Source organism: Camarhynchus parvulus, chromosome 17 (assembly GCF_901933205.1).
Source record: "Camarhynchus parvulus chromosome 17, STF_HiC, whole genome shotgun sequence".
NCBI lineage: Eukaryota > Metazoa > Chordata > Aves > Passeriformes > Thraupidae > Camarhynchus > Camarhynchus parvulus.
Window position 1 is genome coordinate 5,385,421 of NC_044587.1, and position 24,262 is coordinate 5,409,682.

Genomic DNA, 24,262 nt, shown 5'->3' on the forward strand with positions numbered 1-24,262 from the left:
GATGCGGCGGCGATCACGGCGGAGCGGGAAAGGAAGGGGCGGGGAGCGCGGCGCGAGTTCCTATTGGCGGGCGCTGACAGCTCCCTCCGCCGCCGCCGCCGCGCTTAAAGGGGCCCCGCCCACGCCTCCGCCGGCCGAGGCGCTGCCGGGGCTCACAGACTCTGTCAGAAGCCGTAGCCCTTTTAAGAGGCGCGGAGCGGGCGTCACCCGACGCTATAAAAGGCGGCGGCGCGGCGGGCGCGGTGACAGCGGGGGTGCGGCGCGGCCGGGGCGGCTTCGGGGCCGCCATGGAGTTCAACGTGAAGAAGCTGGCGTCGGACGCGGGGGTCTTCTTCTCCCGCGCCATGCAGGTGAGGCGGGGCGGGGCGGCACCGCCCGGAGGCCGCGGGGCGGGGGATCCGCGGGTCTAGGCCCCGGCGGAGCCCGGAGGGTCTGCTCGGGCCCGGGGGGGCTGGACAGGGAGGTCAGAGCTGGGTGGGCCCGTCTGTGTGAGCCGGAGCACCGCCCGCAGGTGCATCCCCTCAGGAGCATCGCCCCGGCCGTGGCTCGGGGGTGCCGGGGAAGGTCCGGGGGAGAGCCCCGGGGATGGCCCTCAGAATGTGGAGGGGTTGTGGGGGGACAGTCGTGCCTGGCCTTATTGACCTTACAGGAACAAAGCTGTGTGGTCTGGCCTGCGGCTGCTTTGTCCGTGCCCAGACCCGCCGGGACTGGCTGCGGGTATCTGGAAGAGCCCAGGGGGGATGTGGTGTCTCCCACTCTGGAGATGTTCCAAAGCCACCTGGACGCGCTCCTGTGTCACCTGCCCCAGGTGACCCTGCCATGGGATGTTCTCCAGAGGTCCCTTCCAACCCCAGTCATTGTGGGATCCTGTGGGACGGTCCCTGTCGCTGCAGGTGCCTACACCTGGTCTGTGCTTCTGCCCCTGGGGAGGAGCAGGAGGTCCCAGCCCTGGGAAAACACTGGGACAATAAAGGGATGGGAAGGAGCTGCTGAGAGGCAGCAGGTTGGGCCTCACGGGGCTGCTGAGGCACCGGGACCGTGCGAGGAAATGGCAAGAGCTGAGTTGGGGGGTAGGTTGGAATTAGGAGAAGGTTCTTTCCCCAGAGTGTGCTGGGGCACTGAACAGGCTCCTCGGGGAAGGGTCACAGTCCCAGGGCCTGTAGAGCTCCAGGAGCCTTTGGACAACGCTCTCAGGCACAGCGGGGAATTCTTGGGGCCAGGATCCATGTGGGATCCCTTCAATGATCCCTGTGGGTTCTTCCAACTCAAAATATTCTGATATTCACAAACTTGAGATCAAGAGCTTCTGGGGATGCAGTAACCCCCCTGGAGCTGTGAAGAAATCTGGGTACACATGAACAGCAGACGTGCAGCAGGTGGTGAGATGGAGCTCCTGAGTGTATTAATTTCTTGGGTATAATGGGTGAAAAACTGCTCTTGTTTAGCCAGGAGAGGAGAGAGGCAGGTCAGAACTGGTTGGGATCCTGTTTGGGAGGTGAGGTCCAGCTGGTGGCTCTGGGACTGGGCTTCTTGCTCTGCCCATTGTGTGTGGGCTGGTAAACAAAGAGAGCAGAGCTGCCTCGTTCCAGACCTTCTGTGTAGTGGAGTAATTCTGGCGCTGCTGAGGACTGGTCTCCTGTAAGCAGATATCACCTCCTGCAACCATGCCAGTGAGTCATATGTTATGAAAAAGGGAGATATTAACTACAGGTGCTAAAATAAGGAGCAGATGGAAAACCTAAAGATGCTGTTCTCATGCAAATGCCCTTGGATGCAGAAGAAATGCTGGAGAGAAATCTTATGTTTAGAAGCCTTATTGTAAGTCTCTGATAAATGTTTTTTAGCTCCAAGGCGTAGGAAGGAGACAGGCCTGGGAACAGTGTCTGCACACAGTGATTCCAGAGCAAGGAGGCGTTCATAAATCGTGGCTGCTGCCTGCTACACCTACTCCACTGTCTCGTACATGAATATTCATATGCCTAATTACAGTAGTAATTTCTTAAAACCAAATGAGCGCTGGCACTTGTGGACAGCGAGCAGGTGTGTAAGGAGAGGGAACTGGAAGGAAGGAGATCTCTGAGGCTGAAAACCACCTCATGAGGGGTCACTGCTGGGGGAATTCAGCTTTTTTGGGTGCCCATGGAGCTCTGGTGTGGGTGAGCCCTGCCCTATCTCCCCCAGAGCCAGCACTGACAGCTGAGCTCTGCTGTGGGCAGTAAGGGCTGGCTTTGTAGCCCTCTTTAGCACTGCAGATCTTCTAGGATGGGAATAAGCTGTCTAGAAAAAGCTGTTTTCTGTAGTGTTTGGAGATGCTTTCTCCAGCTCCAGGCATTTAACAAAGTGATGTTTTACTGGAACTGCAGCGACTGGGAGATAAATGGACTGGCCATTATGTGCTGTTCCACTCAGACAGCATTTGCTCCTGCTGTCTGGCAGAGCTGTCTGACCAACACAGGAGCTTCACTTGAACTGGAATTAGGGCTCAGCCAGGGGGAAAGGAGACAGGGCATGGTCAGCACAACACCTCTGGGCTGGCTCAGGGCAGGAGCTGGTTTGAAATCTGTCAAATACAACGCAACGTAGGTGCTGGAAGAATGATTTTGGACTAGGCTCCTCATGACAAAACACAATCAAAACAGCTCAAACCCACTGCTTCCTTTACCTGGCTCTTCCTTGCTCAGCCTTCAGTCACAGGGCTCCTCCAGAAAAGCAGAGCAGACAGGAAAGTTGGGGTAGGAAAGCAGTGGACAGCTCTGCTACCCTGGGAGTGGGGAATGAGCTTCTAGGCTGGGGGCACTGCAAGGGTACAGAGCTTGTGTAGGGTTCAGCATTCAGCTGGGGATGGCCTCTGTTGCCACTTGCACCAGTTGCAACCATCAGATCTGTACTCTCTGAGGGGATGTAGCACCTGCAGACAAACTCCTGACAGGTCACTCTTCACTGAAGAAGGGGCTCTGTCTTTGATCAGCTGCACCTTCCAGTTATCATAAGTGGGTCTGATCCCAAACCTTGGCCAGTGGAAGCTGTGTGGCCACACATTGGATTTCTCTGTTCTAGATAGGCTGCAAGCCAGGCTCTTTCAGGGAGCTCTGGAAATAACTGTAGGTGTCTGTCTTTTGTCAGTTCTGATGTGGACAGGCTCTGGGTGAAAATGCCCAAGGCCGAATGCAGCTTTTGGGTGCTTATCCTCCCCTAATGTCATTACTGAAACAGCTACAGGCTGACTTACTCATCTTGGAGCCCCTGCAGACAGACTGACAGACTCCCCCAGCTCCCTGAACTCTGGTGATAAAATAGACTTTTATCATTAGTAGATAAAATTAACCCTCTGCTTGCCAACCTTATTAGTGCTCACACTTTAAAAGCTGAGAGAGCAGAAGGTGACCCAAGGAAAGATCTTGGTGGGGACACAGCCAGGACAGCTGACCCAAGCTGCCCAAAGGGATATTCCACACCATAGGACATTGCTCAGCAATAAAACCTGAGAGAGAGGAGGAGGTGGGACATTATTGTAGAGCACATTTGTCTTTTGGATTAACCTGGACATGCACTGAGGCCCAGCTTCCCAGGCAGTGGTCACACATCACTTCAGGTGGGAAGACAAGAAAATCTTTTGGTTTCCTTTGCTTCCACACACAACTTTTTCTTCATTAAAGTGCCTTAATCTTGAACTATGAGGTTTTTCCATCTTATTTTCAACTCCCCTGCTGTGCTGAGGAGGGAAATGATAGAGAGGCTGGGTGGCACCTCACGTCCAGCCAAGGTCACCCACCACCGCAGTGTTTTTCCTCTCCTGACTGCCTGCTCATGAGTTAACCAAGCTGTCCCTGTTAATGGCTTCCTTCTGTCCTCTAGCACAGTTTCACTTGGCTCCCAGCCTGGCTTTCCTGCCTCCTGGTGACCAAATACTTGGAGCAGACTCTCTATCTGCTCCAGAGTTGCTGAAAATCAAGTAGTTTTCAGATGCTGAGTGGCTGTGGCTTCTTTCCTACTGCAACCCTGTGCAAAGAGGGAGCCAGATTTGCTGAACTGTGTTGTACTTTTGATCACCAAAAGAGCAAATGTTACAGTGTTTTGGGCATTTTGAGCTATTTGGAGGCTTTGAAAAACCCAACAGTTTAAATCTACTGCCAGCTACTGGAGACTATTCCTGGTTTAAGTCTCCTGACCCTAGTTTCATCTTTGTAATCTAAAGTAGAAAGTCGTAAGTAACATCCAGCTGGATAAAATGGGGACCCTGCAAGTGATACAAGGGCCTGAGCTCTGCCACCAGATCCTCTGCAAGGGGGCTGCAGCCTCCCTGTCAGAGATACAGCATACAGGCCTGGGCTTTTGTTATTCTGGGATTTTATTCCCCTTTTAAGGAGAGGAAAGTGCTGGTGCTTTCAGCATGGGCTATTTTAAAGCCTAACTCTGTCCTTTAGACAGGCCCAGCTTGTCTGATCTGTACCTGTAGTGCAGAGGGACCCCTCCAGCTCAGCACTACTTGCTGACCCTCCTGGCATCCCAGACTTGTGTCTGCCAACTCTTCTGGGGAAGGGGCTTTTCCCCAAGCTGTGAATGCTTAGAGCAGCTGCCCTAGCTGCAGTCCAGCACATCCATGCTCCTGTTGGGTCTGTACCCCAAGTGCTGCTTTCCTGCTGGGTCACCCTGTTTGTCCACCTGGGCCCTGATAAAGCATCTCTTGTTCCTGCTGGCCAGCCAAGCCTCCCAGAGGAAACCCAACCTTTGGCTGAATTATTGATGTCCTGGAATGCAGCACAGCTCTGCTCTTCCTGGAGAGTGAGAGTGGCACTGACAAAAGGCTGCCCTGCATTATTAAGCACCTGCTCTGGGTCAGCTGCAAGGATGTTTCCTGCAGGGGAGCAGCCTCAGCACTGCCACCTGGCTCATGATCCCAGGATGCAGAGCTGGGAATTGGTTCAGGGCTGGTGATCCAGTCCTCAGGTTCTAGAAAACAAATGGGAGTAGTTCTGCCATGGCAGGATGGAGGAGCTGGAGGTTCTTCTCAGCCCTGCAATTGCCTGTGCTCTGCCAGCCCTGCCTCCCTCCCCAGGGATCTGTAACAGACCAAGCCTGTAAATCAGCTTGATAAAACCCAGCATCACTCCCATTTTTGGCAATCTTTGTAAAAGACAGCAGTGCTTCTAGTCTGGGAGCAGCAAGATATAAAATACTCAAAGTCTGTCTTTTTACAGTCAGGAGGCTTGAGAGTATCATCAGTTCATTTCTCCTGTATCTCTTGATGTCACAGTGAAATATTTTCAATCAAATTTCTGTATTATGAAAACAGATTCCCAAGAATAGAAATTCTTTACAGGGGAGTTCTGCCTGAAGTGCTTGAGTAGCCAAATTTCATAAACTGCTGTTCTTCTACCCTCCTTTTCACTGGGCAGCCAGGTAAAGAAGGGAGCAGCAGCTGAGATCTGTTGCCACCCAAAATCTCAGATTTCCACTTGGAGCAGACAAAAACACAAGCCAGCTTGTAGGTCAGTGTAATTTACCTGTAATCTCCTGAGCTGGCTGTGCTTCCAGAAACTTCATCTGATCTCATGGCAGGCTGCTCCTGCAGCAGGTGGTCCTGCTCTCCTTGCACCTCATGGCACATCCCCACCACTGCTGTGAAGTCGGGTGGGTTCCCTGACAGGTCTAAAAAGTCACATTAGAGGTCAAATTGATCTGGATCAGGGACTGTGTGCACAGGGGGGAGGAGGAGGAGGTAGCACTGGGCAGGGACAGCACCCAGGGCAGCCCCTGCAGTGAGGCACCAACCACCCAAGGCTGTGCCTGGGCTGGGTTCAGCACATCCAGCTCCTGGCCAGGGGTCAGGGAGGCACTGAGGGAGTTATGGGTCAGTGGAGTCACAGCCTCCTGGGCCTTGCACCCACTCCATGCCCTCCTTTCCAACCCTGAAAGAAAGCCTGAATAAGAGATTGTTTTCTGGCCTGACCCTTTTGGACCAGGGGCTGTGACTGAGATTGCTGCCCACCCTCCCCTCCTGGCATTGCCAGGCATCCCCAGCCTTGCTGTGATCCTGGTGCTGCCCTCAGCCTTGTTGTAAGACAAACAGCTTTAGTGCCTGACTTGAGATAAGAATTGAGTTTCTGAGTTCTGGCAAATGCTGAGCTGTGACCCCTGCACTGGGTTACACAAAATAGCCACAGAGGACAGTGATGCCAAAGATGTCACTTGCTAATAGAGCAAAGGACCGCAGAGCTGGAGTGTTCAGGACAGGGGCAGTAGCACTGTGGAGATGCTGGAGTGATCTGGCACTGCAGCAATGCCGTAAGAAGCTGACTCAATTCAGCTGAAAAGAAATTGGGTTTAGGTTTGACAGCTCCAGGGCAGATGCTGATGCAGGATAAGCCTAAACTGCAGGAAAAAGAGCTGGACTTGAAAGTGAGATGAGGTCTCAAAATGCTGTCTGGGATAGGGGGGAGAGAGAGAGACTTACCTTTACATCAAAGAGTCTTGTTTAGGAAAGATCTTTAACAGATGACTCAAGAATTGGTGCCAGATACCTGGGAAGTCCCAGTTTGCTGCATGGCAGTGACTCAGCCCAGCCTGGCAGAGTCTGAAAACAGCCCTGGGCTCCCAGACAGAGGAAAGCAGCCTCAGCCCCTGAGAGCCATGTGTGACCCCCCAAAGGAATCACAGACCAAACAATACAAACACCCTCTCACACTGAATCTGCTTTTACCCCTGTCCAGCAGTGGCCAGGGGGCCATGGGAAGACCTGGGTGAAGTTACATGGCAGCAACCAGGGGCTGCTGGTGCAGAGAGCAGGGACAGGATCCCTGTCCCTGCAGCTGAGCTCTGTCACCACCCACATCTGACAGAGCACTCCAGTGCAGGGTGCCAAACAGGTCGCTGTGTAAACGTACCTGGAGGCCTTGTATATCTCAGCCATCTGGTAACAGGACTCCAAGGGCTGTTTGCCCCTGCTCTGGGCTCTCCTTATCTCACTTGGTTCCCAGCATTGGGCTGGGTGGGGAAGGAAAGAGCTGGCCAGGAAGCCTTTCAGAAGGGCAGCAACCCCAGACCAAGACCCCATGGAAGGGACATCTCAGCCCACCTAGAGCTGAGCTGTGGTGTAGGGAAACAGAGAGAAGGTACCAGTGGTAGATGAGACAGGAGCTGCATTTAATCTCAGGGTTTTAGCCAGGCTGTAATCTTTGGCATCTGCCTGTGCCAGGATTGCACAGCACCATGTGCTGGTGACTCAGCAATGGCATCAGAGACCAGTGACAAGGGTTAAGGGACAGCTGGAGCCTCTGTTGGACCTCAAATGGCACAGCTGTCCAAAGGGTGTTTTAGCATGATCCAACAAGATGCTGGTTCTGTCAAGAGCAGGGAATGGTGTTTCAAAATACGCTGAAATTGGCCAACTTCACTGAAAATGGCAAGTGGGAAATGGGGATGGGATGAGAGGGAATGGGCTCTTCTCTCAGAAATCCTTCAAGGAAGCAATGGAGGGTGTCCAGGCCATCTGAGGCTGCATCTGACAAACCTGGTCAGGTGCCACTGCCCAGTATGAAAACACTGGAGACTTTCACCACCTAATTCTCCCTACTACTAATTTTAGACTTAAAAGGAATTGCAGAGGGAAGGATTGTCCATTGCCAGTATGAATCTGAGTGCTGAGAAGAGTTGGACAGTGTTATATTTCAATTCCCTGTTTCAGAGTGTGTCCCAGAAGAAGAGTCACTTGCTGGAAGTGGTTTTATCTAAATGCTAAGTTTGAGTCTCCTGACTTCAGGAGTGGTAGTTGCATTCCTGACCCCTTGGGTTTGCAGGTCACAATGTTGGTCAATAGGAGATGAAGGGATTTAGCACCTTCCCTCATGTGAAGGATGTCTGTTGCTCTCCTGCATGAAGCAGTGGAAGCCATGTGCATATTTAAATAGATCCCTCACAACTGGAGTATTTCTGTACTAGACCTTATTAAAAGTTACTTATTCTGGAACACCTCTCAGACCTGGAGTCTATTTTTAGCCCAATGCTTGTTCTACTCTTGGGCAAAAAAATTGCCCTTTTCCCCTGAAAGATGCCTGGGAAAAAAGAATGATACCTTGAAGGGTTTTTAGCCCTATTCTAAGGTAAATACACAAGACAAAAGCAACTTCACTCTCCCTTATTAGCTCTCCAACACACTGTAGATCTGCTTTAGAAAAACAGACCTAGTGACTGCCATCTTCCTGCAGTTTACTGAAGAAAAGCTGGGCCAGGCTGAGAAGACTGAGCTTGATGCCCACTTTGAAAACCTCCTGGCCAGGGCAGACTGCACAAAGAACTGGACAGAGAAGATCTTGCGTCAGACTGAAGTTCTGCTACAGCCAAACCCCAGTAAGTCCAGCTTCTCCTAAGGCTTGAGAGACAAATGTCACTTGCAGCTCAGTGCTGAAAGACATGGCCTCTGGCAGGGTTTGTGGGGTTTGGGAGAAATGTGTCCTTGCAGGGCCTGTCCTTCCCTGAGCAGCTGAGAGCACCTCACAGCCTGGCAGTGCCTGGGGCAGGGACAGCTGCTCCTGGCACTGCTGCCTGCTGCCCAGTGCATCACTGAGGACTGCATGGGCTGGGTTGTCATCATTCCCAGTTCAGGGACCCTCTTTCAGCCTCCCTGGTGTCCTCACTCCAGGTGCCAGAGTAGAAGAATTCCTGTATGAGAAGCTGGACCGGAAGGTGCCTTCCCGGGTCACCAATGGAGAGCTGCTGGCACAGTACATGACAGAGGCAGCCAATGACTTTGGGCCAGGGACACCTTATGGTAAGTCAGCCTGGCTAATGAAGAAGTCCTGGGAATCCATCCCTGTTTTGCATTGAGATGTTTGCAGCAGGCTCCTTCCTGACCACACAGAGCATCTTCCTGCTCTTAAATCCTCACAGCACACAGCCTTCACTTCCAGTTGTCCTTGCCCCTGCCATGAGCTTTGTTCCCTGCTCTCCCAATCAATAGTTGTTCAATAGTGAGTCCTGTTACAGCCAGAGCAGCTGTAGCTGCATCTATAGCCAAACTGCCTAATCAACTCATGTTTTCTGCTCTGGTGCTTTTTAATTTGCTGCTCTGTTCCTGTGCCTCTGTTTTACGAGGCAAAGAAGGATCAGTCTGCGCAAGCAGGTAGAGCAGTAAAATACATCAGTGGCATGAGTGCCTCAGCAGGTAGATAAGATCAGAGCTGCCCTGGGAGCAGTGAAAAGATGCCTCAGGCCAGCAGCAGAGTGGGTAGGGCTGGAGCTGGGATGGGACAGGCACGGTCACCTTGCCCAGCCCAGGTACAGCTGTGCCTGTGTCCCCCAGCACGGCAGTGTGGAAGCTCTGGGTGAGCTGGCTGAAGCCAACACGTGTTAATTGGTTTCTCTGGAGCTGAAGGTTCCTGTTGTTGCAGGAAAGACTTTGATTAAAGTTGGAGAGACTCAGAGGCGCTTGGGTGCAGCAGAACGGGAATTCATCCGCTCTGCCTCCATCAGCTTCCTGACCCCACTGCGCAACTTCCTGGAGGGGGACTGGAGAACCATCTCTGTGAGTGTGCCACCAGGGCAGGGGAAGCTTGTCACAGCCCTGGAGACAAGGAGGGCAGGGGGAGAGGGAAACAGTGCTAAGAGAACCTCTTTTCTTTCCCTATGATAAAGGATGACTCCACAGCTCTCCCCTTAAAGAATGCTAGGATGAGGAAGTAGCAGCCCTAGATCTGCTCAGGTTCCCCCTCTGACAGGGAAGAGTTGCCTACTGATGTGCATGAAAAAAGTAACTCATTTCCCCACTCCTGCAGCTTGTGGGCACCACCCATCACAGGCTGCCCTGTTTCCAGGAGGTTATCCTGTATCCCTGGCAACCAGCCCCAAAACTCTTGCTAAGGAGATGAGCATAGCAACTGGTTCTTTCTCCCTGACATGTTTTAATAAAGAAATAGATTTGATGCCTAGGTGATAGCACACCCCCTCCTCAACCCTGCTTCTAAGCAGTGTGCTCTGAGCCATCTCCTGTCCCTTCCAGAAAGAGAGGAGGATCCTGCAGAACCGACGCCTGGACCTGGATGCCTGCAAAGCCAGGTTGAAGAAGGCCAAAGCCGCCGAGGCAAAAGCAGCGGTAACTCCTCCCCTCATTTCCCTCCCCGCAGCGGTAACTCCTCCCCTCATTTCCCTCCCTGTCCTTCTGGCCCCCGGGCTTGGCTCACACGGTCAAAAATTAGGTTACCCTGCTGTGCCCTGTCTCTGGCAGGCGTGGGTGGGGGAATTCCTCATCTGGGGTGGAAGGGAGCTGGAGCAGGAGCCATGTGCCTGTTTCTGAGATGTCCTCCCTTGGGGGACTTGTTGAAGCAGACAGTTCTGAGCTTCTGGAGTCTGGAAACTTGCACTTGACCCAGGCTCCTGCCTCCTGACTGATCAGGGTTGCTGGATGAGTTGTGTTAGTATCTAAAAGGCTGCATCTTCTGAGGACTTGCTAATTTTCACAGGGGATGTTAAACCAAGCCAAGAGAGAGCTGAGCTGGGAGGTGCACAAGGGAAAGGCTGCTGGAGCTCTGCAGCAGTCCCAGCCTGTCAGACTAGTTAGGATTCTGCCAGCTCCCAGGCAGGAGAGCTGTGGGAGCCTGCAAGGGGTGGCCACGGTCAGACTGGCTACAAGGTCTGTCCCTGAGCCTCTCTGCTCACTCTGTTCATGGTGCTCTAGTTACAGGCTTGTCTTGCCCTCTGGCTTTGGGGAGTTCATCCCACTGGGCACTGATGGGTTCCCTGGAGGGCCTGGTTGGAGCTGCTTGTCATCCTGTAGAGCTCTGGCTGTTGGCACAAGGACCTGCCAAGTTCTGCTCTTGCCTTGGGGCCAGGAGCTCAACTGGCAAATGTGTGCAAGTCAGAATCAGCCTGTCCTTGTCAGTCAGACCCTGGGATGCACTGGGATACCAGCCCAGCAGCCCTGCTATGAGCCTGTTTCTAACCATCTTCCAGCAGGGCCTCTGGCCTTCTCTCTCCCTGGGTAGCCAGTTCCCAGGTGTTTGCCCTTTCCTCCAGCTCCAGTTACATCCATGGCAGATGGGGAAGCTGTGCTGAGCTCAGCAGCCCTGACAGAGTGCTCAGACCTACACAGGACAGCTGTGACCAGAAGTACTAGCTGCCCTTTTAGAAAAGCCTCCTCTAATCAGTCAGGCCTCCCACATCCTCTGAAAGTAACTTCAGGAATCCCCCATTCCCCTTCTGGAGGGGACAGTGCCCCCAGTGTCAGGGGAAACTGGTGACCATTGCTTTATCTTTAAGCTCAGAGCAGGAATTCTGATACCTCCTGTGCTTCCCCCCTTTCCACCCTCCTTATCTTGCTTCCTACAGGAGGTGATCCCAAGGCCTCTCACCTGCACACACTGTCCTGGTTTGGAGACTCCCCTGTAGCTGGAAAAGAAAAACTTTGTTTCCCACTGGAACTTTTGGGGTGCCACAGGCAGGTGCAGAGCCAATCCAGGCTTTCCAGGGTGTCCTCCACAAGCCAAGCCTCAAAGTAGCAGAGTGGCTGGAACACTGAGCACAGCAGCAGAGCACATTCAGCTGCTGCTCTGGGGACCCATGTCTCAGCCTAAAGGTGGAGTCCCTGGGCTCTGGCTGCCTCCCTGACTGCTGGATGACAAGGTGGAAGCTCCCAGCAGTGGAGAGAGCTGCTCCCTCTGCTCTAAACACCTCACCTGGATCACAGCATTCCCTGTAACCTGCCTGGAGTCCTGTGTCACACCTCCCCATCCAAGCTGAAGTATCCCAGCTCTCCCAGCTCACCTCTCTCTTGCTGCTCTGTCCTCTCTGTAGTGCAAATTTGTGTTCCCACAGCTTCTGTCTCCTGATGCCCCTGGAGCTGCTGCCCAGACCTGTGAGCTGCTGTGGAGCACCTGGGCTTGTGCATTTCCCACAGACCCTGTGCTTTGTCCTCCTGTTGATGCTGTTTTGTTTACTAACCTTTTTGTTTTGTTTCTTTGTGATTTGCTCAGTGTGAGGGAGATGTGAGTATTGACTGTGCTAACAGTGCTGTGATTTTTTTTTTTCCTTTAACACCTCTCATTGTCTCTTTCCCATTTTTTAAAAAGAAAATTCATATCTCCTTTGTCCCTTTGGGACTGGCCCTGGAGCATGTTCTGAGCGTGATCAGGGCTGTGGCTGCCTGGGGAAGGTGCTCCAGAAGGGTGGGAGTGTCAGACCTGCCTGCAGCCCCTCTGGACCATCCCTTGGGTCCATCCACGTTGCTGCAAGCAGTGCTCAAGAGAGGCAGGGGCTCCCCTGAAAACCCCCTGGGGCTCCTCCAGCTGCAGGCAGGAGGAGGTGGGGTTGGGTGGCCAGTCCCCCTCTGGAAGGGCAGCCCAGAGACAATGACAGGCAGGATGATCTGGTTGTGCTGCTGTTCTGCCCCTTTTCCCCATTACCAGAGTGGAAGGGGGAGGGAGGTGGGTCCCTTTTGATCACTGCTTGCAAATACAGCTTCTCCATGCACAGAAGTACAAGAGAAGCTTGCCTCCTTCATCCCATGTGCTGTGACTAGTTTTGGGACTCCCTGGAGACCAGGGAATGGGAGGAGAGGTTTCTTCAGTTGCTCTTGATCTTCAAAAACCAAAAAGCATAAGCAGCTATTTCTCTGAACCATCCTTTCTCCCCACAGGGAGGAGTCCAGCCTACTTGCTATGCTGGCCTCAAACCTCACTGGTGCATTTTTCTCCCTATATTCAGGTTTAACTTGCAATAGGAATTGCTCCTCCTTATTCCTTCCTCCAGCCATCCCTAAAACTCCTAAATGTTATGAAAAAAGAAAATGGTTGGGACTGCCTGACTGCTCTTCCACACACTGGTCACTCATTCCAGCTGGCTGCTTGGGCCCAGCAAAGTGGGTCAGTGTGTATAAGTGGATCTGGGTGAGTGCAGAGAGATTAACCTGGGAGAGGAAACGAGGGCCTGAGGGGATTAACAGCAGAGCTGGGATGCAGCAGGACTGTGCCAGCCCTGCACAGCAGCCTGTGTGCAGTAAGGGCTGGCCAGGAGGATTCCTGGTGTTGTTGGTTTTTCCCTTTAGGTGCTGCAGCCAAAGGCCATCCCAGGAGCAGGTCTGGTCTTACCTGAATAAAATTTCCACGTTCTGTGGTGGGTAGTGAGCCCAGAACTGGGGGATGGACTGGATCCATTGCACTTCCAGGGAGGAAATCTCCAGAGTACTCAAGTCTTGGTGCCCCAGGGCAGAAGTTTAGCTGTGGAGAAGGGGGTTTGGTTTGGAGGTTTCCTGACCCCCGGGATGAAAACTCCCACACTGCCTTTGGCTGGACCTGGCTTGGCTAAGCCGTGTGCCTTCCTGAAAACTGCAGATCTGGCTCTGTTAGGAGGAAATGTGGCTTGGAGAGAGTAAGAGTAGGAGAAGGCACTGTGGGAGGGATGCTCCAGTGCTGGCAAACATTCCTGCTTTAAGGGCAAGGCCCTGTACAGTGACTGTGGACAGGAAAAAAGGGGAAGGGAGGTCCTGCCCACAGGACTGAGTTAATGCAACAAGAGCAACCTGCTGGCTGCAAGGGGATGGGAATGCCTTTGGGATGGTGCTGTATGAGCTGACAGCTGTAAGTACAGAGTTCCCAACAGTAGGAGTGTCTGCTGTCCAAGCACCAGGTGTGGCTGCACAAGCCAGCCCACCTCCCCCTGCCCAGGCCTGGCCTCCACACCCCACTGCTGAGCTGTCAGGAGACCTCCTCTCATCCGAGTCTGAGCAAAGCTCCCAGCACAGGCAGGAAAAAGCCACTGGTCTCTTGTTCCAGCCATCACCCAGTGACTGCTGTTGGCTCCTCTGGTGCCTTGTACATGACCCTCTATTCCCCCCCAGGCTGTGCCTGACTTTCAGGAAACCAGACCTCGCAATTACGTGCTCTCCGCCAGCGCATCAGCGGTAAGATCACCTCCTCCTGGGTACTGCTCCTCCTGGATCCTGCCTCTCCAGCCTCTTCCTGCCCCTCTCTCTACCTAACTTAGGCCTAGTGCTCTGCTGTTTTCAACATTTTAATGTGACATGGGCTGCCCAGGCTCTGACTCAGCCTCCAGGATTCGCATCACTCCTCTGGGGGTGCCTGCTCAGGGTCTGGCCCTTTGCAGCTGGGTTTGCTGTCCAAACCAGCTTCCCTGCCAGCCCTCCTCCACATTTCCAGTGGGGATCTTCTGATGGTTTTTTATTGCTAGGGGAGCAATTGAGAAGAACAACCCCCAAGAGTGGCTTTTCTGGATGGTTCCAACTGTACACTGGCAGTATCACACATGTGGCTGCCTGGTCTGTACTGTGGTGTCAGAGGCTTTGAGGCTGGTCAAGAGAAGCAAAGGTGGAGGAATCTCTCTGCCACCAGTGTCAGTAACATTGAGGTTTGTCTGTTCTGCAAACAGAGGTTCATTTTTTACAGTTTCATTGTGTTGGCAGCTGTTTCACAGCCAGATGTGCCTGGGGTGGGTGAGCAGCCCCCTGTTTCTCCACTCTGTTGCACTGAGTGGATGTTAGCCAAGCAATTGACTTCCCATGCTGTGTTCATGGCTCCCCATTGCACAATGTCACATTTCTCGTTAAAATGTTGAAAACTGATCATCTTGCTTCCTAACCAGCATTCAGAACAACACTGATGCCTGCTAACAGAATTATCTGGGAGTGGGATCTGCTGATATGAAAAAGGACAGCCCAGCCTTCTCAGAAACAAAAACCACAGTGGAAATAAGCTGGATTTGGTTAATGGGAAACCCATCCCATTTGGAGACAGAGGTGTGACTGAGCTGACAGCATCAGTGTTAGTTCCTAGGGGGATCTGTCCTGACCTTCTTGGAGAGCGATGCTGGGATCAGAAACAGCTTTACACAACACTAGAAAATTATTTCCATCAGTCCCAGGCTCAGTGATGAGAGTCCTGCAGAAGAAGCTGATGCTGGTGATGCTGCAGTTCTCCTGTCTCCTCGTGCAGCTCAGAGCCAGCCTGTGGCTCTGGCTCTTCCCTTGGGAAGGTCTGTTCCAAGGGACTGCAGTGAAGCTCTGGGAGACCCAGAGGAGAGAAGCTGGGCTTTGCCTGCCTCTGAACAGAGCAGGGCTAAAGCACAGCTGAAGACAAGCATTTGTACAGTGTGCATTGGCATCTCATGGAGTGCCCAGACACTCAGCTGGACACGTCCAGCCCTCACCAGAAATTACCTTGATCTGTTCCTGCCGTATAGCAAAGCTGCTCTGGGGAGCAGGTGCCACATACAGGAACATAGCAGGAGAACAGATTTTGTGAGGTTTTTTTAGGTAACAAGTGTCGACCCTGGGACATCTGTGCCTAGTTCAGTGCTCCCTCATCAGGCTCTGCTGGTGCTGGTGGCACTGGGCAGTGAGAGCAGGGCTCTGGGAGAGCAGCCAGCACTGACCCCAAGGGGTTTTATTGCACAGCAGGGCCTCCTAGCAGGAGTGCCTGGGGAAATGTGCTGGCCTGACCAGAGTCAAGCCTTGTGGCTTCCAAAACTCTTTCAGAGGCTGCAGTTGGTGGGTGAAGGGCCACCTGAAGTCCAGCTGCACTGGCAGGGGTGACATGAATTATAGTTTTCATCTCTAATTAGCAGAACACAGGCTGAGCCCAGGCTGCTCCCTGGCTCTGTACAGGCAGGGCTGCTTGGCTGCAAGCTCTCAAATCCCAGCATTCATCCCAAAGGGTCAGGCACTGCAGCAAGGTAGGAGCTCTTCATCCTGTTGCTCTGCTTTTCTTCCAGGCCAGAGTCCTTGTGCTACTTCTTAGTGTGCACTGAGAGTGCAGAGCAGTGGCTGCTGCTCACCTGCTCCTTTCTGGAGGGAGGGGTTGGTTGTGCCCAAGGGAACAGCTTTGTCTTACAGGTGAGCAAACAGGTCAGCTCTTACAGGTCAGCTCTCTCCTGGATCCCACATGCCCTCAGCTGGGCTCTGATTTGGATTCTAAATTTACTTTGTTGGTTTTTGGAGAGGTGGATAACATGGTGCTTTTATTTTTTTTTTTACCTTCTACGACAGGAGGGCTCAGATGGAATTAAATCCAAGAAAAAAAAGCACCTCCCTTGTTTTGTATGAGTTGGAGGCTGAGGAGCCATTTCTCCTCTCTCCCACACTGACCTTTTGTTTTTGTGTAAGAAGGTGTACATGAGCTGTGCAAGCCTGAATATCCCTTTCTCTCAAACCCTGCCATGTGCTGTACTCCTAGGAATGACTCCAAGAAAAACAAATTGAGTGCCTTAAAGAGGATTCCTCTGGCTTGAGCTGGGGTGCAGGAAGACAACAGCAGATCTTGGCCTTTTCTGCCCTCTGAGCTGCCCAAAGAGGAGCCACAGAGAATCTTAGCCCAGGGATAGATCTGGGCAAAGCTGGGCTGTTCCAGAACACCAGAGGGTTGGATCTGGAGGTGGCACAGCAAAGGCAATAGAAGAGAAACAAATTTGCCTTCAAATTCAGTGCGTGCTGCACGGATTAAATGGGGCTGCCATGGCTTAAGCACTGTCCACAGTGTCTGAGTGGAAGGCCTGGGATCAGAGGGCAGCTTCCCCTTGCTCCTATAGCAAACCTTGCTCCAAAACCCTGGGGATGTGCTGGCAAAGGCCTTGGGCCAGAGAAGCAGTTCAGGATCTGTTTCTCAGCTTCCTACAGGATGCTGCCACCACCTCCTTCCACAGTAGGAGCTCTTAGAAGAGGAAGGAACCTGTGTCCCCACACATGGCTGAAATTGGCCAGGCCTTGCTCACACCAATTCCTGATTTGCAATAACAAAACATCCCCATAAAAGCCAAAACCTCAGCACCCAGACCAGTACAATAATGCCAATCAGGTAAGAGGGGCTTCAGCCCCTCCCCAGTGCAGGCAGGTCCTGTGGGTGCTCCTTAAATTGGCTGCTGGAGTCTCTCTGCACCTGGGGCTCCCACAGCCCACCTGAGGACAGCTGGTGAGCAAAGCTCAGCTGGGAGAGCCTGGTCCAAGCAGAGCCTGCTCTCCCTCTGAGCCCCCAGTGCACTCAGCTGTGCCTGGTGCCCTTCCCAGGCCTGCAGAGGTGACACTGAGCTCCACAGGGCTCGTTCCCCTGGCCCTGCTGGTGTGGGTGCTGCAGGCTGCTGTGCTCCTGGATCCAGGGGGATTTCACATTGCCAGGACTGTTGGCTGCTGAGGAAAGGCCAAGCCAAGGACCTCTGGGAAGGATCAATGCGTTTTTCTGGCTCCTCTCTCTCCCTTTGCCATTGCTGTGTGTGATTTCTGTTCATTGTTTCATGTCCTGAAGCCAGATCCCACAAGCAGCTGGAGGTGTCCAGTGTTCTGCTCCTTAAGTGTGCCCCTGTGGATGAGGAGAGTAGGAAGGAGCTGTGTGATGTTTTGCCTGGCTCAGAGGCAGCATCCAGCCCCTGCTTCCTCCTTGCTGTGCCTGAACAGGCTGTTGGCACTGCAGGCTGGGTGGATTATCCCATTTCTCTGGGTGAGGAACACTTGCCTCTGTGTGGCCTGATCTCAGAAAGCTCACTTGCCTCTCCACAATCCTAAAACAGGGCTGTCCTCCAGCAGCAGCCTCTGCAGCTAGAGCACAGTGAGCCTGGCAGTGCAGAGGACTCTGCTGTTACTCCTTTTTTTCCTGGAGCCCATGGAATGCAGTGGCTGTAGCAGCCCTGGCAGGGACTCTCTGTCCCATTGTGAAACTGAACTCCAGGGTGCAGGAATGAGGGGAAGGGGCATGGATCTGGCAGCTGCTGCTGGGTGAAGGGCTGGCTTGTCCCTGGAGCTGGCTGTGTCCATGGAGGGTGCTTGCTGTTGGTGTCAGTGCCCAGTGCCTCACGACGTCTCCAACACTGATCTATCTCCTCTCCTGTTGCTCTGTGGCCCCCACAGCTTTGGAATGACGAGGTGGAAAAAGTAAGTACCCAGCTGGAATGGTGCTCAAACCTTCTGGGGGTGTTCAGAGGATGGGGGTGCTGTGGTACCCTGCCTGTTCCCTGCAGGGAGGGTCAGGGGCTGCTGCTGTTGTGTGCCCCAGGCCTGATCCCTCTGGGTGGTTCAGTGCAATGACAGCAGCTGGGGATGAGCCATGGGCCCCTTGGCCGGCCCTGGTGGGAGACACTTCCCTGTGTGTGGTGAAAGGAGGCTCAGAGCCCTGCACTGTGTGACAGGAGCAGAGGTGATGGTTGAGGTGTGACCAGCTCGGCTCCTGTGGCCAAGGCTCTGATCCTCCATGTGCCTCTGGCCTGATCTATCCAGCTGGCTCCACACAGAGCTGCAGCAAGGGCAGAGCACATCCCCAGCTGCTGCAGGGAGCAGCTTGGTCGGGGAGGAGGTTTGAAGCCTCATGGAGTTGATTCTCTCTGGATGAGCTGCACTTACCCTTCTGATCCATGGAGGCTCTGGAAGGGAAGTGTGACTTGTCCATGAGGGTGGATGGAGGGTGAGACCGAGGTGAGCTCTGTGTGGAGCTCCAGCACAGCCTGGAGCTTCCAGAGACACCTGTGCTCCTGTTCTTTCTCACCTCAAACACCCCCAGCAGGCATTGCTGTGAAGCCTGAAGTGCAGGATGGCAGAGGTTCTGTGTGCTGTGCATGACAGCAGCTTGTTGCTGTTACTCCAAAGGCTTCTGCAGAATGGACTGGCTGTTCCTGACCCAGCTCTTCCTCTTCTTTAAATCCTTCAGTCCCTCAACCAAACAAGCTGGCTACAGTCAGCTGTGAGCATGCAAGGATCTATCCCTCTGTCCTCTCTTTGGGTTATTCTGCTTGGATAGACTGAAGTGTGTAAGTAAATGTTGGAGTTCTCCATGTCTTGGAGAAGCACAAGACTAGAAGGGGCCTCCCAGGTCACCATCCAGCTCTGGTTTTATAGGAAACTACATCCTGCAACTGCTCAGAGCTGGCAGGGAGAGGCAGATCCCAGGCAGCACCAAATGGAGCTGGGTCTGCCTGGCACAAGTTTAAATAGCTCTGAATACTGGAATCTCAGCTCACAGGAGCAAGAATCACTTGGTGTTTTGAAGGCATTGCACTGTTGTTTTCTGTTACATTCCCCCTTCTCCTTTAAATAATCCCCTTCATACAGAGGATGCAAGAAAATAGATCAGTTGAGTTGCAGCTTAAAATAGACAAATCTGATTATAAGACAGTCAAAGCATTTCTTTGTTGTAGCCTGGCTGTACACTGGTAATGCTGCTACCAGATGAGAGCTGTGCTGGCCCCAGCAGCACCTCCAGCTTGTCCTACTGGGAATGCTGGGTCTCCTCTGGGGTCACCAGTGATGTGGCCTCTGCTCTGCCAGCCTGGCTGGATCAGCCCTCTGGGCTCAGTTTCAGACATGTCATTCCTGTGCCAGAATGGTCAGGGCATTCCCAAAGCAGCAAAAGGAGCCCTGCACGCTCCTGGAGGGGGGGAAAGGATTCTCTTCCCTGTGAGCTGGAGCTGGGTGGGTGTCACTCTTCTGTGACCAGCCACAGCACATCCCAAGAGGACACCAGCCCTGGTGTTAATGAATCCTGCAGAGAACAGAGAACATGTGGGGATGCTTGTCACCCCTTTCCGTCAGCAGGAGGAGAGAGCCAGCACCAGAGCACTTGGCTGCTCCAGCACTTCTGGATCTCCTTGCCAGGATCCACCTTGGTGTTCTGGTACTGCAGAACACCACTGTAAATGCACTGTTTGCTGGGGGGGAGGTGGGTCTCCGTGTGAGTCTGTCTCTGAATCCCCAAAGCTGCTGTGCAGCTGCCTGCTATTCACCAGTGTTTAATTCCTCCTAGCTCAGAATCAGTAACTTGCCCCAAAGGAGACTCTTGGGTAGAAGTTGGATTGGAATGTTCATCTCCATTGCAGATTTAATTAGCAGCAGCAGTTTGGTAAATGCTGCCTGGCCTCAGTCTTTGTTCTGTGGTGATAAAAACAAAACCACTGCACTTCCAGAGAGAAGCCTAGGGAGGCTGTGACATTCCTTTGTCTGCAGGTGCAGAAACAGGGGATTAAAGGGACCAGAGCTGGCATGGGACTGACTTCCCACATAGCTCAGGATTAACAAAGCCTCCCCATCTTCATGTTCTAGTCTTGTGGGAGTAGGAGCTTCCTTGCTTGATGCACCAGTTTTGAGCTGCCATTCCATCACCTGCAGCGGTCCAGTGCAGGATTAAGGAGGAATCAGGCTGAGATGCAGCCAGAGGTCTCTGGAATCCCAACCCAGGGTCTCTTGTGCCTGCTGCTCAGTGTCACAGCTGGATCCTGCTGGCAGGGGGGGTGTGGAGGGGGGTGCAGAGGCAGCTCAGGGCTCCTGCCTTGTGCTGCCTGAGCCCCTGTGCTGTTTGCAGGCGGAGCACGAGCTCAGGCTCACCCAGACCGAGTTCGACCGGCAGGCAGAGGTGACCCGGCTGCTGCTGGAGGGCATCAGCAGCACACACGTGAGTCCTCCTGGGCTGGCAGGGACCACAGAGACTCTGGGCTCCTGCCCAGAGGAGCATGGAGTCCTGCATGTGGAATAGAGGTGGAAGAGGGGGTAAATTGGGGTACCTCAGGGGAGCAATAGTTGCAGCAAGAGGGTTTCTGTGCCTGGCTGCCAAACTCAGCCAAGCTGATGGTTCCTTTTCCCTCCAGGTGAATCATCTTCGCTGTCTCCACGAGTTTGTGGAGTCTCAGACCAACTACTATGCTCAGTGCTACCAGTTCATGCTGGATCTACAGAAGCAACTGGGCAGGTAAGACAAGAGACTGCTTTTACTTCTCTGAGGGTTATTGATCTCCTTACCCCCAGCTCAGGGCTCTTTCCCCCTCCCATATCATAATGTTGGGTAGAAGTTATAAATTGCCCTCACAGCTCTGACAGAGTTTGAGTTTACAGTGATGACCAGTCCTGGTGGTGGTGGTGCATTTGGAGCAGGCTTTTCCACTGGATTTTTACATTCCCCTCAAAGCATGATGGCCATGGGAGTTTGAACATTCTTTCTCTAAATTAGTTAAATCACACAGGACTCAAATTCCTGTTGCCAAGCAAAGAGCCTGAGCATGCTCTGCTGCAGCAGTAACAAATCCCAGATTCCATATTCAATGCTGCTGGCTGCACATCCCATGGGATGGGCTGGGATGCTCTGTCTGGTCCTATCACACCAGCAGAGGCCTGACCCAGGAGGGGCTGTTGCCTCTACGTGCTCACTCACACTCCTGTTCTGTTCTTTTTCCATGCCTGCAGCTCCAAAGGAGAAATGTAAGTATGACCTTGGCCAGGATGAGCTCTGAGGGTTCTCCTTACTTCAGTGACTCTGGGATCTCTGTGTGATCACTGCCAGGGCCAGAGCTGTACCCCCTTAGATAACTGAGCCGGAGCTCCACCACTGTGTCTCTCTAGCGAGCCTGCAAAGCCTGGGAGCCTCCAGCTGTGTTATCCAGTTCAACAGCATCAATGCCCATCCCTTTCCAGAAGAATTAGCAGGCAGAACAGGTAACAGACTGTGTGAGAGCAGGGCAAGGGCACAGCACATGGATCCAGTCAGTCAGAGGCCAGAGCAGCACCTGCCCAGCCCCCTCTGCAGAGCCACACATCAGTCTGGTACTCTGCAAGTGCTGAAGCAGAGCACTGGAGTCACAATGGGCAGACAAATGTCACCTGCTGCAGCCTCAGCACCTGAGAACTGAGGGTGTTTCCCCACATGAAGGGCAGTGTGGGTGTGTTATAGCTGGCTCTGTAGGCTGCAGCTCTTGAGCATCATCTCTGCAGAGCAGCTGCTGAAAGGAAGAGCTGATTGTGGTTCCTCAGGCTGGAGCCTCTTTGAACTGGGCTCTTTTCTCCCCTGTAAGATTTTCAGGAACGTTCGTGGGCAACGCAGAATCCGCGTCTCCCGCAGCCGCCGCCTCTCCTCCTGTTGCTGCTGCCACACTCCCTGCTGTGCCTACAATCCCAGTGGTGCCCACAATTGTTGGGGTGCCCAACACCGTGGCAGAGGGTGTGCTGAACCCCAATGAAGTCAAACCTCCTGCCAGTGGGACACGCAGGGCCAGAGTCCTCTACGACTACGAAGCAGCCGACAGCACTGAGCTGGCACTTCTTGCAGATGAGGTTGGTGCCTTTCTTGAGTGTTGGATTTGGCTGTAGCTACCCAGCAGCCCATGGTGTGCCCCACAAGGACTTTGGTTCCTTTTCCTGCCCCTAAAACCTGCTTTATTAATAGAGTCTTTTCCTGGGTAGCAGTATCTGCTGAGTTGGAGTGAGCTTGTGCTCACAACCATTTACTATTTAACATCACCCAAATAACTCCTCCTGTTGAAGCCCAACTGTACCCAAAATAAAATACTCCAATACTAAATATCTTCACTGTGACCCTCAAATACTGCTGCCTCATCCAGAGCCATGGGATAAGCTGTTGGCTGGAGGCCTGCTGTAATCATGCTGAGAAAAAAAGAAAAATCAGCAAGTTGGAAACTTTTCTGTTCTGTAGACTGAACTTCCATATTCAGAAGGGATGACATAGCAACATGTAAAAGTACTTTGAGTCACTTTGGAGAATGAAAAAGCAACAGGGACATCACTGGGCAGTTTTCCATAGATCTTGTGTTAAAGCTGCAGATAGCTCCAGGGAAAGGGCACAGATGGCTGCTAAGTGAACTTCAGGAATTATTGTTCTTTCAGTCCCTGTCTGACTGAACTTCCTGGCTCTGTCTGCAGAGTAAGGTTCTGTCTAATGTGCTGTCTTCTCTCCCCAGATGATCACTGTGTACAGCCTGCCAGGCATGGATCCAGACTGGCTCATAGGGGAAAGAGGGAACCAGAAAGGGAAAGTTCCTGTCACTTACTTGGAACTGTTAAGTTAAATGTTAAGGAAGAAGAATGTACAAGCAGAATGCACCCCTCATCTGGCACTTCCAATGCGGATTTCCTCATCCGAGACCATTGCTCTCTTCAGGGTCGACACTCCATTGCTCATACAGGAATTGGGGGAAAGAAGTGGGAACACTCTTCTGGTGAGGTTTTGGGAAAGGGCTGATGGCACCCAAGACTGAATTGGTGACCTACCAGTGCAGCCTGCTTTGAGGTTAGTCCTGATGGCACAAGATTCCTTGATTTCGTTTTCCCTTCCCTGCCCCAGTCTTGTTCCTCCCAGTGGCTTTCCTGGGGTGAGGGAGCTGTGTCCCTCAGCAGCTGCTCACCACTTACACTCCCTGTGTCAGGTGTAGGTTGGTGCTTGCTGCCCCTCTTCCTACTCCAGTAGAATTGCCCAAGTCCAACCATTGAGCATTCCAGCAGGGCAGTGTCTCACACCCCCCTCTGACCTGTCCTGGCACACAAGGCAAGGAGGCTGCAGTTAAATTTAGGAGCCTGTTAAGCCCACCCACCCTGCTCTCCCCTGGGAGCCCAGCAATGCACAGCTGGCCAGAGCCACAGTCACTGTCCTGGGGCTGGAGGCTCCCACCTGCCCCTGTCCCCTGAAGCTGGAAGATTTCTTTGTGAAGACCAACCTGCTACTGTAGGGCCTAACCCCAAACCTCCGTGCAAGGGACCATGCATCTTGCTTGCATTTCCTCTGGGAAATTGCTCTTGGACTGCAAAGTTTACAAGCCTTTTTACAAGCTTTGCTCCCTGTGTTATTGTCCAGGCTTTTCTTTCGGTGTGTCTGTCCAGGCATGTTTTAGCCTGACTTTATTTCCACCCTGAATCACTGATTTAATGAATGTTTCCCCTCCCATGTCAGCAGTGAACAGACTTGGTGCATCCTAGTGCAGAAAGGGACAGTCCCAGCTGCTGTGACCCCCAACAAGGAGCTGTTTTTGGCCACACACACTCCAGAACCCAGGCTTAGCTCAGGTGTGTGTGTGTGCCTGCTCACTCTGGAATGAACTCTTAGCTAGAGCTCACCTAAAGCACTTCCACTTGATGTGTCACAAGTTTTCCACTCAAGCTGGATGGAAGAAAAACTCACCTGCACCAAACTCTGTTCACACCCTTCCCCAGGTATGTCAGAACTAACTTTGCTTGTTTATTGATCTTTTGCACTTTCCCCAAAGGTTTCGTGACCATTCTAATGTAACAGGGCACTTGGCACCTGTGTTTGTGGGGCTCATGGGTTTCAGCACTTATTTGCCAATAAACAAAACTGCCTGACCTCCTGCCTCAGCATCTTCTGTGGGCTCAGGGCTGTCCTTGCTCCTGTAAGCAGGGACACAAAGGAGCAGCTCAGGTGAAAGCAGAGCCCTCCTGCTGCCTCAGGCTTGGAAGTTGGGGTTAAAAGCAAAACAAAGCTGCTCATCCTTCCTGTCCCACCTGACACTCCCAACACTCTGTCAGAGCCTTGTGGTTCCTTTCCCAGCT

The 24,262-nt window shown here is 52.9% G+C and overlaps 1 protein-coding gene across 4 annotated transcripts; it reads left to right on the forward strand.

Moving 5' to 3' along the window:
• Positions 1-233: 233 nt before the first annotated feature.
• Positions 234-24,062, forward strand: SH3GLB2 (SH3 domain containing GRB2 like, endophilin B2). Of its 4 annotated transcripts, XM_030961512.1 has the most exons (12): positions 234-350; positions 8,205-8,346; positions 8,639-8,767; positions 9,387-9,520; positions 9,995-10,087; positions 13,826-13,888; positions 17,837-17,860; positions 20,277-20,366; positions 20,560-20,660; positions 21,152-21,166; positions 21,757-22,015; positions 22,660-24,062. In XM_030961512.1, the coding sequence occupies exons 1-12, from the start codon at positions 288-290 to the stop codon at positions 22,765-22,767; spliced, it is 1,221 nt and encodes a 406-aa protein (XP_030817372.1). In that variant the 5' UTR covers positions 234-287; the 3' UTR covers positions 22,768-24,062. The 4 variants fall into 4 exon arrangements, with proteins under 4 accessions (XP_030817372.1, XP_030817373.1, XP_030817370.1 ...); XM_030961513.1 differs by lacking the exon at positions 21,152-21,166; XM_030961510.1 differs by lacking the exons at positions 13,826-13,888; positions 17,837-17,860 and having other exon boundaries at positions 254-350.
• The last annotated feature ends 200 nt before the right edge of the window (positions 24,063-24,262 follow it).

Coding starts and splice junctions, on each gene's coding strand:
- SH3GLB2 (XM_030961512.1), top strand. CDS start 288: ATGGAGTTCAACGTGAAGAAGCTGGCGTCGGACGCGGGGGTCTTCTTC. Junction 8,768..9,386: donor TGGGCCAGGGACACCTTATG/GTAAGTCAGCCT, acceptor CTGTTGTTGCAG/GAAAGACTTTGATTAAAGTT. Junction 13,889..17,836: donor TCTCCGCCAGCGCATCAGCG/GTAAGATCACCT, acceptor TGGCCCCCACAG/CTTTGGAATGACGAGGTGGA.